This window comes from Oncorhynchus masou, chromosome 13 (genome assembly GCF_036934945.1).
Source record: "Oncorhynchus masou masou isolate Uvic2021 chromosome 13, UVic_Omas_1.1, whole genome shotgun sequence".
NCBI classification, from domain to species: domain Eukaryota; kingdom Metazoa; phylum Chordata; class Actinopteri; order Salmoniformes; family Salmonidae; genus Oncorhynchus; species Oncorhynchus masou.
In genome coordinates, this window is record NC_088224.1 from 27,044,022 (window position 1) to 27,056,208 (window position 12,187).

Sequence of the window (12,187 nt, forward strand, 5' to 3'; positions counted from 1 at the left end):
TCAACAACAAGTGGGACACAATCATGAAGTGGAACGACATTTATTGGATATTTCAAACTTTTTTAACAAATTAAAAACTGAAAAAATGGGTGTGCAAAATTATTCAGCCCCCTTAAGTTAATACTTTGTAGCGCCACCTTTTGCTGCGATTACAGCTGTAAGTCGCTTGGGGTATGTCTCTATCAGTTTTGCACAAAGTATTAACTTAAGGGGGCTGAATAATTTTGCATGCCCAATTTTTCCGTTTTTGATTTGTTAAAAAAGTTTGAAAAATCCAATAAATGTCGTTCCACTTCATGATTGTGTCCCACTTGTTGTTGATTCTTCACAAAAATATACAGTTTTATATCTTTATGTTTGAAGCCTGAAATGTGGCAAAAGGTTGCAAAGTTCAAGGGGGCCGAATACTTTCGCAAGGCATTGTATCTATGGCTGCGTCCCAATTCTCCTGAGGATGGGGAGTGTGTAAGTGCATACATCGCAGAAGGGTGGAGAATCGGGACATGGGCTTTCTATCAGTTACCGTTTGACCAAAGCTCAGGCGAACGACAGCACTGCTACACTGATGCTCCAGAGAGGACCTGTATACTGTCTCTTTATTTCTGTGTTCTTTATGTAGTCTGTGAACCAGCCCCTGTACTGTACAAATGTTCAACCTGTTTACATTGTGTCTATTTTCACACACTATTGTTTTTACCCATTGTGTTGCTTCAAATTATTGTCCAATAAAAAGACACCTTAATAACTTCCAAACCATTAACCCTGTGATCTGAAGAGATTCTCACAGGGCAGGATTCTCATGACATATCTACTGTGTGTGTGTTGTATTTAGTCCAGTTCTATCTCAGTTTCATCTTTCGCTAACAAACTGAGTGTTATATATCGCGCTCGATACTTCTATTTTGATATTAACAAACTACCATGTTAACCTTTGTTTTACTGTAAGTTGTAAAAAATGAACACTTGGCTGTAAAATATATTTTTGTTTAATATTGTACAACAAAAGCAAAGAAGGAAATGTGAAGCTCACACAACAGAATAAACATGTTTGTTTTAATAAATATATAATAAAATAAAACATATGGAGTGCTTAAATCATAAGCACTTTCAGCTACAACAAGTATCATATGTACTTTTGAATGACATAAAGAGGGGAAATGACTGACACTTGTGGTCAGTATTACAAACCTACAGTTAAAGGCAGTCTGGAAGCTTCCCTGCTTCTCAAATCAAATTTGATTAATGATATACAATAAATAGTAAATGCCTTATGAGCTTACTACAACTGTCTCACCCTTTCACAATAACTCTAGAACTTCATTGTTAATATAGTTGCTGTCATTTGAGTCATTGTAAACAAACCATGTGTTGTTTCAAAATATGTTTAAAACTACCGTGTCGATGAATTTGAGAGTGGTTACATTTCCCCAGTCTCATCGCTCAGCATACCAAACAAAATGGCAGGGGTCAGCTGTTGTTTCTGGCATTTAAACATTACACAGTAATACATACTTTCTTCAATGCAGTAGTCTGTCTGTGTTATCTCTGTGTTAGGCAGAGACAGGTGTGGGTGTGTTACTCTCACTTTCAGTTCCTGCAGAATCAGGGTTGTACCTGTACTGGTATCCGTAGGGCCGTAGGTTATAGGTCAGATATTCCAGCATGTACATCTGTACATTGTAGATGTAGTGAAAGGATACGGTGTGATCTGAACAACATTCTGGGCCCTGGGAGAAAGAAAGGCTGTATTAAGCCTGTGTAAAACTTTATACGCTGAACAAAAATATAAACCCAACATGCAACAATTTCAAAGATTTTACTGAGTTACAATTCATATCAGGAAATCAGTCAATTGAAATAAATAAAGCCATAATCTATGGATTTCACATGACTGGTGTTGGATTCAGGGTGACACAATATAATACAAATACAAATACAATACAAACAGTGCAGCTATTCCCTCGGCAAGGCAATCAAACAAGCTAAGCGTCAGTATAGAGACAAAGTAGAATCTCAATTCAACGGCTCAGACACCAGAGGTATGTGGCAGGGTCTACAGTCAATCACGGACTACAAGAAGAAAACCAGCCCAGTCACGGACCAGGATGTCTTGCTCCCAGGCAGACTAAATAACTTTATTGCCCGGTTTGAGGACAATACAGTGCCACTGACACGGCCTGCAACGAAAACATGCGGACTCTCCTTCACTGCAGCCGAGGTGAGAAACATTTAAACGTGTTAACCCTCGCAAGGCTGCAGGCCCAGACGGCATCCCCAGCCGCGCCCTCAGAGCATGCGCAGACCAGCTGGCTGGTGTGTTTACGGACATATTCAATCAATCCCTATCCCAGTCTGCTGTTCCCACATGCTTCAAGAGGGCCACCATTGTTCCTGTTCCCAAGAAAGCTAAGGTAACTGAGCTAAACGACTACCGCCCCGTAGCACTCACTTCCATCATCATGAAGTGCTTTGAGAGACTAGTCAAGGACCATATCACCTCCACTCTACCTGACACCCTAGAACAACTCCAATTTGCTTACCGCCCAAATAGGTCCACAGACGATGCAGTCTCAACCACACTGCACACTGCCCTAACCCATCTGGACAAGAGGAATACCTATGTGAGAATGCTGTTCATCGACTACAGCTCGGCATTTAACACCATAGTACCCTCCAAGCTCGTCATCAAGCTCGAGACCCTGGGTCTCGACCCCGCCCTGTGCAACTGGGTACAGGACTTCCTGACGGGCCGCCCCCAGGTGGTGAGGGTAGGCAACAACATCTCCACCCCGCTGATCCTCAACACTGGGGCCCCACAAGGGTGCGTTCTGAGCCCTCTCCTGTACACCCTGTTCACCCACGACTACGTGGCCACGCACGCCTCCAACTCAATCATCAAGTTTGCGGACGACACAACAGTGGTAGGCTTGATTACCAACAACGACGAGACTGCCTACAGGGAGGAGATGAGGGCACTCGGAGTGTGGTGTCAGGACAATAACCTCACACTCAACGTCAACAAAACTAAGGAGATGATTGTGGACTTCAGGAAACAGCAGAGGGAACACCCCCCTATCCACATTGATGGAACAGTAGTAGAGAGGGTAGTAAGTTTTAAGTTCCTCGGCATACACATCACAGACAAACTGAATTGGTCCACCCACACAGACAGCATCGTGAAGAAGGCGCAGCAGCGCCTCTTCAACCTTAAGAGGCTGAAGAAATTCGGCTTGTCACCAAAAGCCCTCACAGACTTCTACAGATGCACAATCGAGAGCATCCTGGCGGGCTGTATAACCGCCTCGTACGGCAACTGCTCCGCCCACAACTGTAAGGCTCTCCAGAGGGTAGTGAGGTGTGCACAACGCATCACCGGGGGCAAACTACCTGCCCTCCAGGACACCTACACCACCCGATGTTACAGGAAGGCCATAAAGATCATCAAGGACAACAACCACCCGAGCCACTGCCTGTTCACCCTGCTATGATCCAGAAGGCGAGGTCAGTACAGATGCATCAAAGCTGGGACCGAGAGACTGAAAAACAGCTTCTATCTCAAGGCCATCAGGCTGTTAAACAGCCACCACTAACATTGAGTGGCTGCTGCCAACACACTGACTCAACTCCAGCCACTTTAATAATGGGAATTGATGGGAACTTATGTAAAATATATCACTAGCCACTTTAAACAATGCTACCTAATATAATGTTTACATACCCTACATTATTCATCTCACATGTATACGTATATACTGTACCCTATATCATCTACTGCATCTTTATGTAATACATGTATCACTAGCCACTTTAACTATGCCACTTTGTTTACATACTCATCTCAGATGTATATACTGTACTCGATACCATCTACTGTATCTTGCCTATGCTGCTCTGTACCATCACTCATTCATATATCTTTATGTACATATTCTTTATCCCCTTACACTTGTGTGTATAAGACGGTAGTTTTGGAATTGTTAGTTAGATTACTTGTTGGTTATTACTGCATTGTCGGAACTAGAAGCACAAGCATTTCGCTACACTCGCATTGACATCTGCTAACCATGTGTATGTGTGACAAATAAAATTTGATTTGATTTGATTTATTTTGAACATTGTTATACTCAGAGGTATAGGAACATAGGTTACAAAAGAGACACAAGGGGTGCCATAAAGAAGCTTGGGAGGGGCTGAGTGCAGGGAAAACAATCGCATGTGACAGCACTGATAAGGGGAGAAACCGTTGAAGGCTCATATCACTTAGCTCCCTGATTAGCAACAATGATGCAATGTTTAGAGACAAGGAGGAGACTCCACCCAAAGTGGGGTATGAATAATACCACGGGGGAAGCCATATCTTTGTCTGAATTACAGCAGTATCGACCCTTTGGGAAGAATAGAACTTGGTTAAGCTTCTCTGGTGTACGTGGAGTCATTTACTCTTAACCTCTTACACTTATGGTGGCGCTATTTCATTTTTGGAAGAAAAACGTTCCCGTTTTAAACAAGATATTTTGTCACAAAAAGATGCTCGACTATGCATATAATTGCTACTGTTCGAAAGAAAACACTCTGACGTGTCCAGAAATACAAATATCTTCTCTGTGCGTGCCCTTTAACGTGAGCTTCAGGCAAAACCAAGATGACTTGGCATCCAGGAAATGACAAGGATTTTTGAGGCTCTGTCTTTCATGATCTCCTTATATGGCTGTGAACGCAAGAGGAATGAGTCTGCCCTTTCTGTCGTTTCCCCAAGGTGTCAGCAGCATTGTGACGTATTTGTAGGCAGATCGTTGGAAGATTGACCATAAGAGACCACATTTACCACGTGTCCGCCCGGTGTCCTGCGCCGAAATTGGTGCGCAAAAGTCACCTGCCAGTATTTTTCCATGGGGCACAGAGAGAGAAGCAAGCTTCCACGAACTGCATGTCAATGAAGAGATATGTGAAAAAACACCTTGAGGATTGATTCCAAACAACGTTTGCCATGTTTCGGTCGATATTATGTAGTTAATCCGGAAAAAGTTTCACGTTGTAGGTGACTGCATTTTCGGTTCGTTTCGGTAGCCAGGCCCAATGTAGAAAACGGAACGATTTCTCCTACACACAGACGCTTTCAGGAAACACTGCGCATTTGGTATGTGGCTGGGAGTCTCCTCATTGAAAACATCAGAAGCTCTTCAAAGGTAAATGATTTTATTTATTTGGTTATCTGGCTTTTGTGAAAATGTTGCGTGCTACATGCTACACAAAATGCTATGCTAGCTTTGCATACTCTTACACAAATTAGTCAATTTCTATGGTTCAAAAGCATATTTTGAAAATCTGAGATGACAGTGTTGTTAAGAAAAGGCTAAGCTTGAGAGCAAACGCATTATTTTAATTTTATTTGCGATTTTCAGAAATCGTTAACGTTGCGTTATGCTAATGAGCCTGAGGCTTAGTCACAATCCCGGATCCGGGATGGGGAGTTTCAAGAGGTTAAAGATTAGAACCTAACACTGGGAATACTGATACCCTAAAAAAAGGAGCGTGGGTCAGAAAACCAGTCAGTATCTGGTATGACGACCGTTGGCCTCATGCAGCGCGACACATCTCCTTCACATGGAGTTGATCAGGCTGTTGATTGTGGCCTGTGGAATGTTGTCCCACTCCTCTTCAATGGCTGTGTGAAGTTGCTGCATATTGGTGGGAAGTGGAACACGCTGTTGTACATGCCAGTCGATCCAGAGCATCCCAAACATGCTCAATGGGGGACATGTCTGGTGAGTATGCAGGCCCTGGAAGAACTGGGACATTTTCAGCTTCCAGGAATTGTGTACAGATTCTCGTGACATGGGACTGTATTATCATGCTGAAACATGAGGTGATAGCGGCAGATGACTGGCACGACAATCGTCCTCAGGATCTTGTCACGGTATCTTTGTGCATTTAAATTGACATCAATAAAATTTAAATGTGTTCATTGTCCATAGCTTATGCCTGCCCATACCATAACCCCACCATAGGGCACTCTGTTCAAAACGTTGACATCAGCAAACCGCTCACCCACACGACACCTGCCATCTGCCAGGTGCGGTTGAAACTGGAGTTCATCCGGGAAGAGCACACTTCTCCAGAGTGTCAGTGGGCATTGAAGGTGAAGTCGGTTACGACGCTGAACCACAGTTAGGTCAAGACCCCGGTGATTATGACGTGCATGCAGATGAGCTTCCCTGAGACGGTTTCTGACAGTTTGTGAAGAAATTCTTTGGTTGTGCAAACCAATAGTTTCATCAGCTGTTCGGGTGGCTGGTCTCAGACGATCCCGCAGGTGAAGAAGCCGGATACGGTGGTCCTGGGCTGGCGTGGTTACATGTGGTCTGCGGTTGTGAGGCCGGTTAGATGTACTGCCAAATTCTATAAAACAACGTTAGAGGCGGCATATGGTAGAAAAATGAATGTTAAATTATCTGGCAACAGCTCTGGTGGATATTCCTGCAGTCAGCATGCCAATTGCACGCTCCATCAAAACTTGAGGCATCTGTGGCATTGTGTTGTGTAACTGCACATTTTAGAGTTCACTTTTATAGTCCCCAGCACAAGGTGCAACTGTGTAATGATCATGCTATTTAATCATCTTCTTGATATGCCACACCTGTCATGTGGATGGTTTATTTAGGCAAATGAGAAATGCTCACTAACGTAAGCCAAGGTTTGTGCAAGGCTACTAATTTATAATAAGTACAAAGCCATGAGTAAATCTATGAGTAAAGATTTACTTTAGCTAGTCAGTCATTACACTGTGAATGCCAAACCCTAAGCGCCTATGACAACTCTCCTATACTACACATGATTGAGAGAGCATCACAACCACACAGAGAGTTGAGAATAGTATGAGTATGAGAATAGTATGAGTGTACTTGTAAGTGAACAGTTGATTAGGGGTAGGGTATGCTTACCTCTCTGGGTTTGTAGTAGTCATACAAGAGAAACCAAGGCTGTTTTCTGGGTGGCTTTTTGATCAGGTACTTGTCTGGTGGGTAGGGATGAAACGTCTGCCTTCCCTTCACATCTCTGGAGTCTCCCGGCTCCACACCCATTGTCTCCATACACTTCCCCAGAGCCATGTCTTCTATGATGGAAAAGTGGGTACATTTCGCCATGTCGAATCCCTCGATGAACCTTCTGACGGCTTCTTTACTAAGGACATAGCCGGCTCCACCACTCATGTAACCCTGGTGGACAAACGGGCGGAACCTTCGCCCAAAGTACACAGGCTTCTCCGGGTCCTGTTTGGACAAGGTGTAGCGGAGGTTTTCGATGACCACGAACGTGTCATCATCAGCTTTGAGGACCCAGTCGTAGTCGTTGCGGTGGTGTTGGTAGATGTACTGGAAGGCTCTGATGGTCTTCCAGTAGAGCTGGTCTCGTCCCTCGGTTACGTTGAGCCCCACTGTGGGGAATTCTGTCTCCACTGAACTCATGTAGAGGATTTTGTTGCATCGGTTGGCCCAGGTGGCCCGGATGTGTTTGGTTCTAGACTCCAGGTTCTTAGGTCCAGTCATGATCCAACATAGCAGACGCACCTTCTGGGATAGGTTGGCTGCAACACTCCTGTCCTCATCTGAAAGAGATCATTTAAATATAATGAATGAAAATTGTGACCAATTAGCACAGTGGTTCCCAAACTGAGAGGACGCCCCCCTCCCCCCGAACTGAGTCCGGCTTTCAACTTACTTTTTAAAGTTGTAATAGTAGAATGCACAAGGTGCATTTTCGAAATTTAGTATGTTTTCCTCAGTGTGTGGATTGTTTGGGGTCAATTCCATTTCAATTTCAGTCAATTCAGGGAGTACAATTAAATTCCAACTCCAATTCCAATTATCTTCCAATGCTTTTCAATTGGGACACTTTTTTATTGGAATTGGTATTTCGTTTACTTTCTGAATTGACTGGAATTGAAATGGAATTGACCCAAACCCTGATATGTGTCCTCTATATGGGAATCAAACACCTAGTGTTTCCATCACTGTGCTCTCTAACCCACTGGCCTCTTGGAACCACAATGCTTTCAGGAGTAATAGATGTTTGACGATTCACTCACACACATCCAATACAACTCCAGGGTAACAAAAACACTACTTATACTTAGACGTAAGGCTGGATTGCACTTGCACTGAGTGTACAAAACATTAAGAACACCATTCTAATATTGAGTTGCACCCCCACAATGTAGTGTAGATTTCACATACAAACGTTATACTGTACCTCCGAATTCAGAATCAAATATGCTTCCCAAAAATATCATGGTATCTGTGGTAGAACGTTTATTTTGATTGTCAATTTTCTGCATTTATCATAGTGCCATCAGGTAGCCTGGTTTAGTCAAATGTGCCGAATACAACAGAATACAACTTACAATGAAATGCTTACTTACAAGCCTCTAAACAACAATGCAGTTTAAAAATAGACAATAACAATAGCGAGACTATATACAGGGGGTACCGGTACAGAGTCAATGTGCTGGGGCACCGGTTAGTTAAGGTAATTGAGGTAATATGTACATGTAGGTAGTGTTATTAAAGTGACTATGCATAGATAATAACAGAGAGCAGCAGCAGTGTAAAAGAGGGGGGGTGGCAATGCAAATAGTCTGGGTAGCCATTTGATTAGATGTTCAGGAGTCCACTGGCTTGGGGGTAGAAGCTGTTTAGAAGCCTCTTGGACATTGACTTGGAGCTCAGGTACCGCTAGCCATGCGGAAGTAGAGAGAACAGTCTATGACTAGGGTGGCTGGAATCTTTGACAATTTTTAGGGCCTTCTTCTGACACCGCCTGGTATAGAGGTCCTGGATGGCAGGAAGCTTGGCCCCAGTGATGTACTGGGCCATACACTCTACCCTCTGCAGTGACGTGTGGTCGGATGCCGAGCAGTTGACATACCAGGCAGTGATGCAACCAGTCAAGATGCTCTCGATGGTGCAGCTGTAGAACCTTTTGAGGATCTGAGGACCCATGCCAAATCTTTTCAGTCTCCTGAGGGGGAATAGGTTGTGTCGTGCCCTCTTCACGACTGTCTTGGTGTGCTTGGACCATGTTAGTTTGTTGCTTGGACAATGTTAGTTTGCTGCTCCACTACAGCACCGTTTATGAGAATGGGGGTGTGCTCTGTCCTCCTTTTCCTGTAGTCCACAATCATCTCCTTTGTCTTGATCACATTGAGGGAGAGGTTGTTATCCTGGCACCACACGGCCAGGTCTTTGACCTCCTCCCTATAGGCTGTCTCGTCGTTGTCGGTGATCAAGCCTACCAGTCTTGTGTCATTGGCAAACTTAATGATGGTGTTGGAGTTGTGCCTGGCCATGCAGTCATGAGTGAACAGAGAGTACAGGAGGGGACTGCGCACGCACTCCTGAGGGGCCCCTGTGTTGAGGAACAGCGTGGTGGATGTGTTGTTACCTACCCTTACCACCTGGGGGTGGCCCGTCAGGAAGCCCAGGATCCAGTTGCAGAGGGAGGTGTTTTGTCCCAGGGTCCTTACCTTAGTGATGAGCTTAGAGGTCACTATGGTGTTGAACGCTGAGCTGTAGTCAATGAATAGCATTCTCACATAGGTGTTCCTTTTGTCCAGGTGGGAAAGGGCAGTGTGGGGTGCAATAGAGATTGCATCATCTGTGGATCTGTTAGGGCAGTATGCAAATTGGAGTGGGTCTAGGGTTTCTAGAATAATAGTGTTGATGTGAGCCATGACCAGCCTTTCAGAGTAATTCATGGCTACAGACATGAGCGCTACAGGTCAGTAGTCATTTAGGCAGATTACCTTAGTGTTCTTGGGCACAGGGACTCTGGACGGTCTGCTTAAAACGTGTTGGTATTACAGACTCGGACAGGGAGAGGTTGAAAATGTCAGTGAAGACACTTGCCAGTTGGTCAGCGCATGCTCGAGGGTACACGAGGCTTGTGTCATCTGGTAGGCTCGTGTTACTGGGCAGCTCTCGGCTGCGCTTCTCTTTGTTGTCTGTAATGTTTGCAAGCCCTGTCGCATCTGACGAGCTTCGGAGCTGGTGCAGTATGATTCGATCTTAGTCCTGTATTGACACTTTGCCTTTTTGATGGTTCGTCGGAGGGCATAGCGGGATTTCTTATAAGCTTCCAGGTTAGAGTCCCGCTCCTTCAAAGCGGCAGCTCTAGCCTTTAGCTCAGTGCGGATGTTATCTGTAATCCATGGCTTCTGGTTGGGGTATGTACGTACAATCACTGTGGGGACGACGTCATCGATGTACTTATTGATGAAGCCAATGACTGATGTGGTGTACTCCTCAATGCCATAGGAAGAATCCGGGAACATATTCCAGTTGGTGCTAGCAAAACAGTCCTGTTGCTTAGCATCTTCTTTATTGACTGAGTCATTGGTGCTTCCTGCTTTAATTTTAGCTTGTAAGCAGGAATCAGGAGGATAGAATTATGGTCAGATTTGCCAAATGGAGGGTGAGGGAGAGCTTTGTATGCATCTCTGTGTGTGGAGTCAAGGTGGTCTAGAGTTTTTTCCCTCTGTTTACACATTCAACATGCTGATAAAACAGATTTAAGTTTCCCTGCATTGAAGTCCCCGGCTACTAAGAGCGCCGCCTCTGGATGAGCGTTTTCCTGTTTGCTTATGGCCTTATACAGCTCATTCACAGCGGTCTTAGTGCCAGCATCGGTCTGTGGTGGTATGTAGACAGCTACTAAAAATACAGGTTGATAGTGTTGGTAGATAGTGTGGTCTACAGCTTATCATGAGATACTCTACCTCAGGCGAGCAAAACAGTGAGACTTCCTTAGATATCGTGCACCAGCTGTTGTTTACATATATGCATAGGCCCCCCGCTCCATGTCTTACCAGACGCCGCTGTTCTATCCTGCCGATACAAGGTATGACCAGCCAGCTGTATGTTGATAATATAGTCGTTCAGCCATGACTCCGTGAAGCATAAGATATTACAGTTTTTATGTAACCGTATACGGGATCATAGCTTTCACCTGGATTCACAAAGTCAGTTTGTCATTGAAAGAGCGGGTGTTCATAATGTTTTGTACACTCACTGTACACCTCCATATTAAGAGGAAAGAGACCCAATAACCTAGTAGTTTCAATTCAATTCATTTTTTATAACTGAATGATATTACATTGTAATAAAAAATGAATTAAAGAAATTTGTAATTTATTATCAATAATAATTAATAAGTCAATTACCTGAGTGCATGTGTCTTGGAACCCCCCTGTCATACTGAACTCCATTGGAGTTACCCAGAAGGAAAACAGCAGGTTCTACAGTGCTAGGGTCTGAGTAAACAATGTATAGGATAGACAGAAATCCTATACACAGCCCAGACACAAAGAATACAGTTGAAAGATTGATCCTCATTCCCCTCTCCTTCAGATCAAACCCTGTGAGTGATACAAATAGGAAGGAGAAGTGAGTTTGGGCAGATGAACAAAGACGTGTTACTTCAAACTTGTTAAAATAATATGCAAACATGCAAATATACTGTATACAGTATACAACTAACATTAATTGTGCTATCAGTTTCAAGATCAGCTTACAAGGGGGAAAAGTCTTGGAAAAAGAATGCATTGTAATAATGGATCTCAACCAAAATCATTGTTGCTTTTAAAGTTACAAAAACACGTTTGAATATTTTAATAATTATATTAGCTTACCTGTTCACACAAAAATGTATTGAAATATTGGTATTATTCTCCTCTGATTGTGGATAATGCAACAGTGTTGAAAAATGGAGCTGTCAGGAATAATGGATTTGCTCAAGGTGTGAAAAAAGTTGAACCCAAGCAGAAGGCGAACAACTTCTATATTTAATGATTAAAAAGACAAAAAATAGACAGACACATGCATATGGGGAGACAGACTCGTTCTTCTGAAAGGTTCATAGCAATCTGCAAACCTCCTCAAGGGCAGGCAGGCATAAATACTCGTGATTATCTGTTTGTTCTCCAAGTGTTCCGGGACCCTGGTCAAAACAATGTAGCGTAGTTTAATATTGCATCGGGTCAAAGTAGGCTAAACATTTGAACATCTTGCTTGGGAGTCACCCAGGCTGGATTACAGATAAGGGCCCGATTACCAAGTTACCAGGTTCTGCTTTATGGTGACCTCTGACCTTAGAGAGGTTACCCAGAGGTTAAGTACCAATTGGTAAAAAA

The 12,187-nt window shown here is 43.7% G+C and overlaps 1 protein-coding gene across 1 annotated transcript; it reads right to left on the bottom strand.

Annotated features, from left to right (window-relative positions):
- Positions 1–1,550: 1,550 nt before the first annotated feature.
- Positions 1,551–11,390, bottom strand: LOC135553293 (glycoprotein-N-acetylgalactosamine 3-beta-galactosyltransferase 1-like). Its single transcript, XM_064985460.1, has 3 exons — positions 11,219–11,390; positions 6,942–7,606; positions 1,551–1,727 (listed from the first exon to the last, which is right to left on the bottom strand). The coding sequence occupies exons 1-3, from the start codon at positions 11,388–11,390 to the stop codon at positions 1,551–1,553; spliced, it is 1,014 nt and encodes a 337-aa protein (XP_064841532.1).
- Between the last annotated feature and the right edge of the window lie 797 nt (positions 11,391–12,187).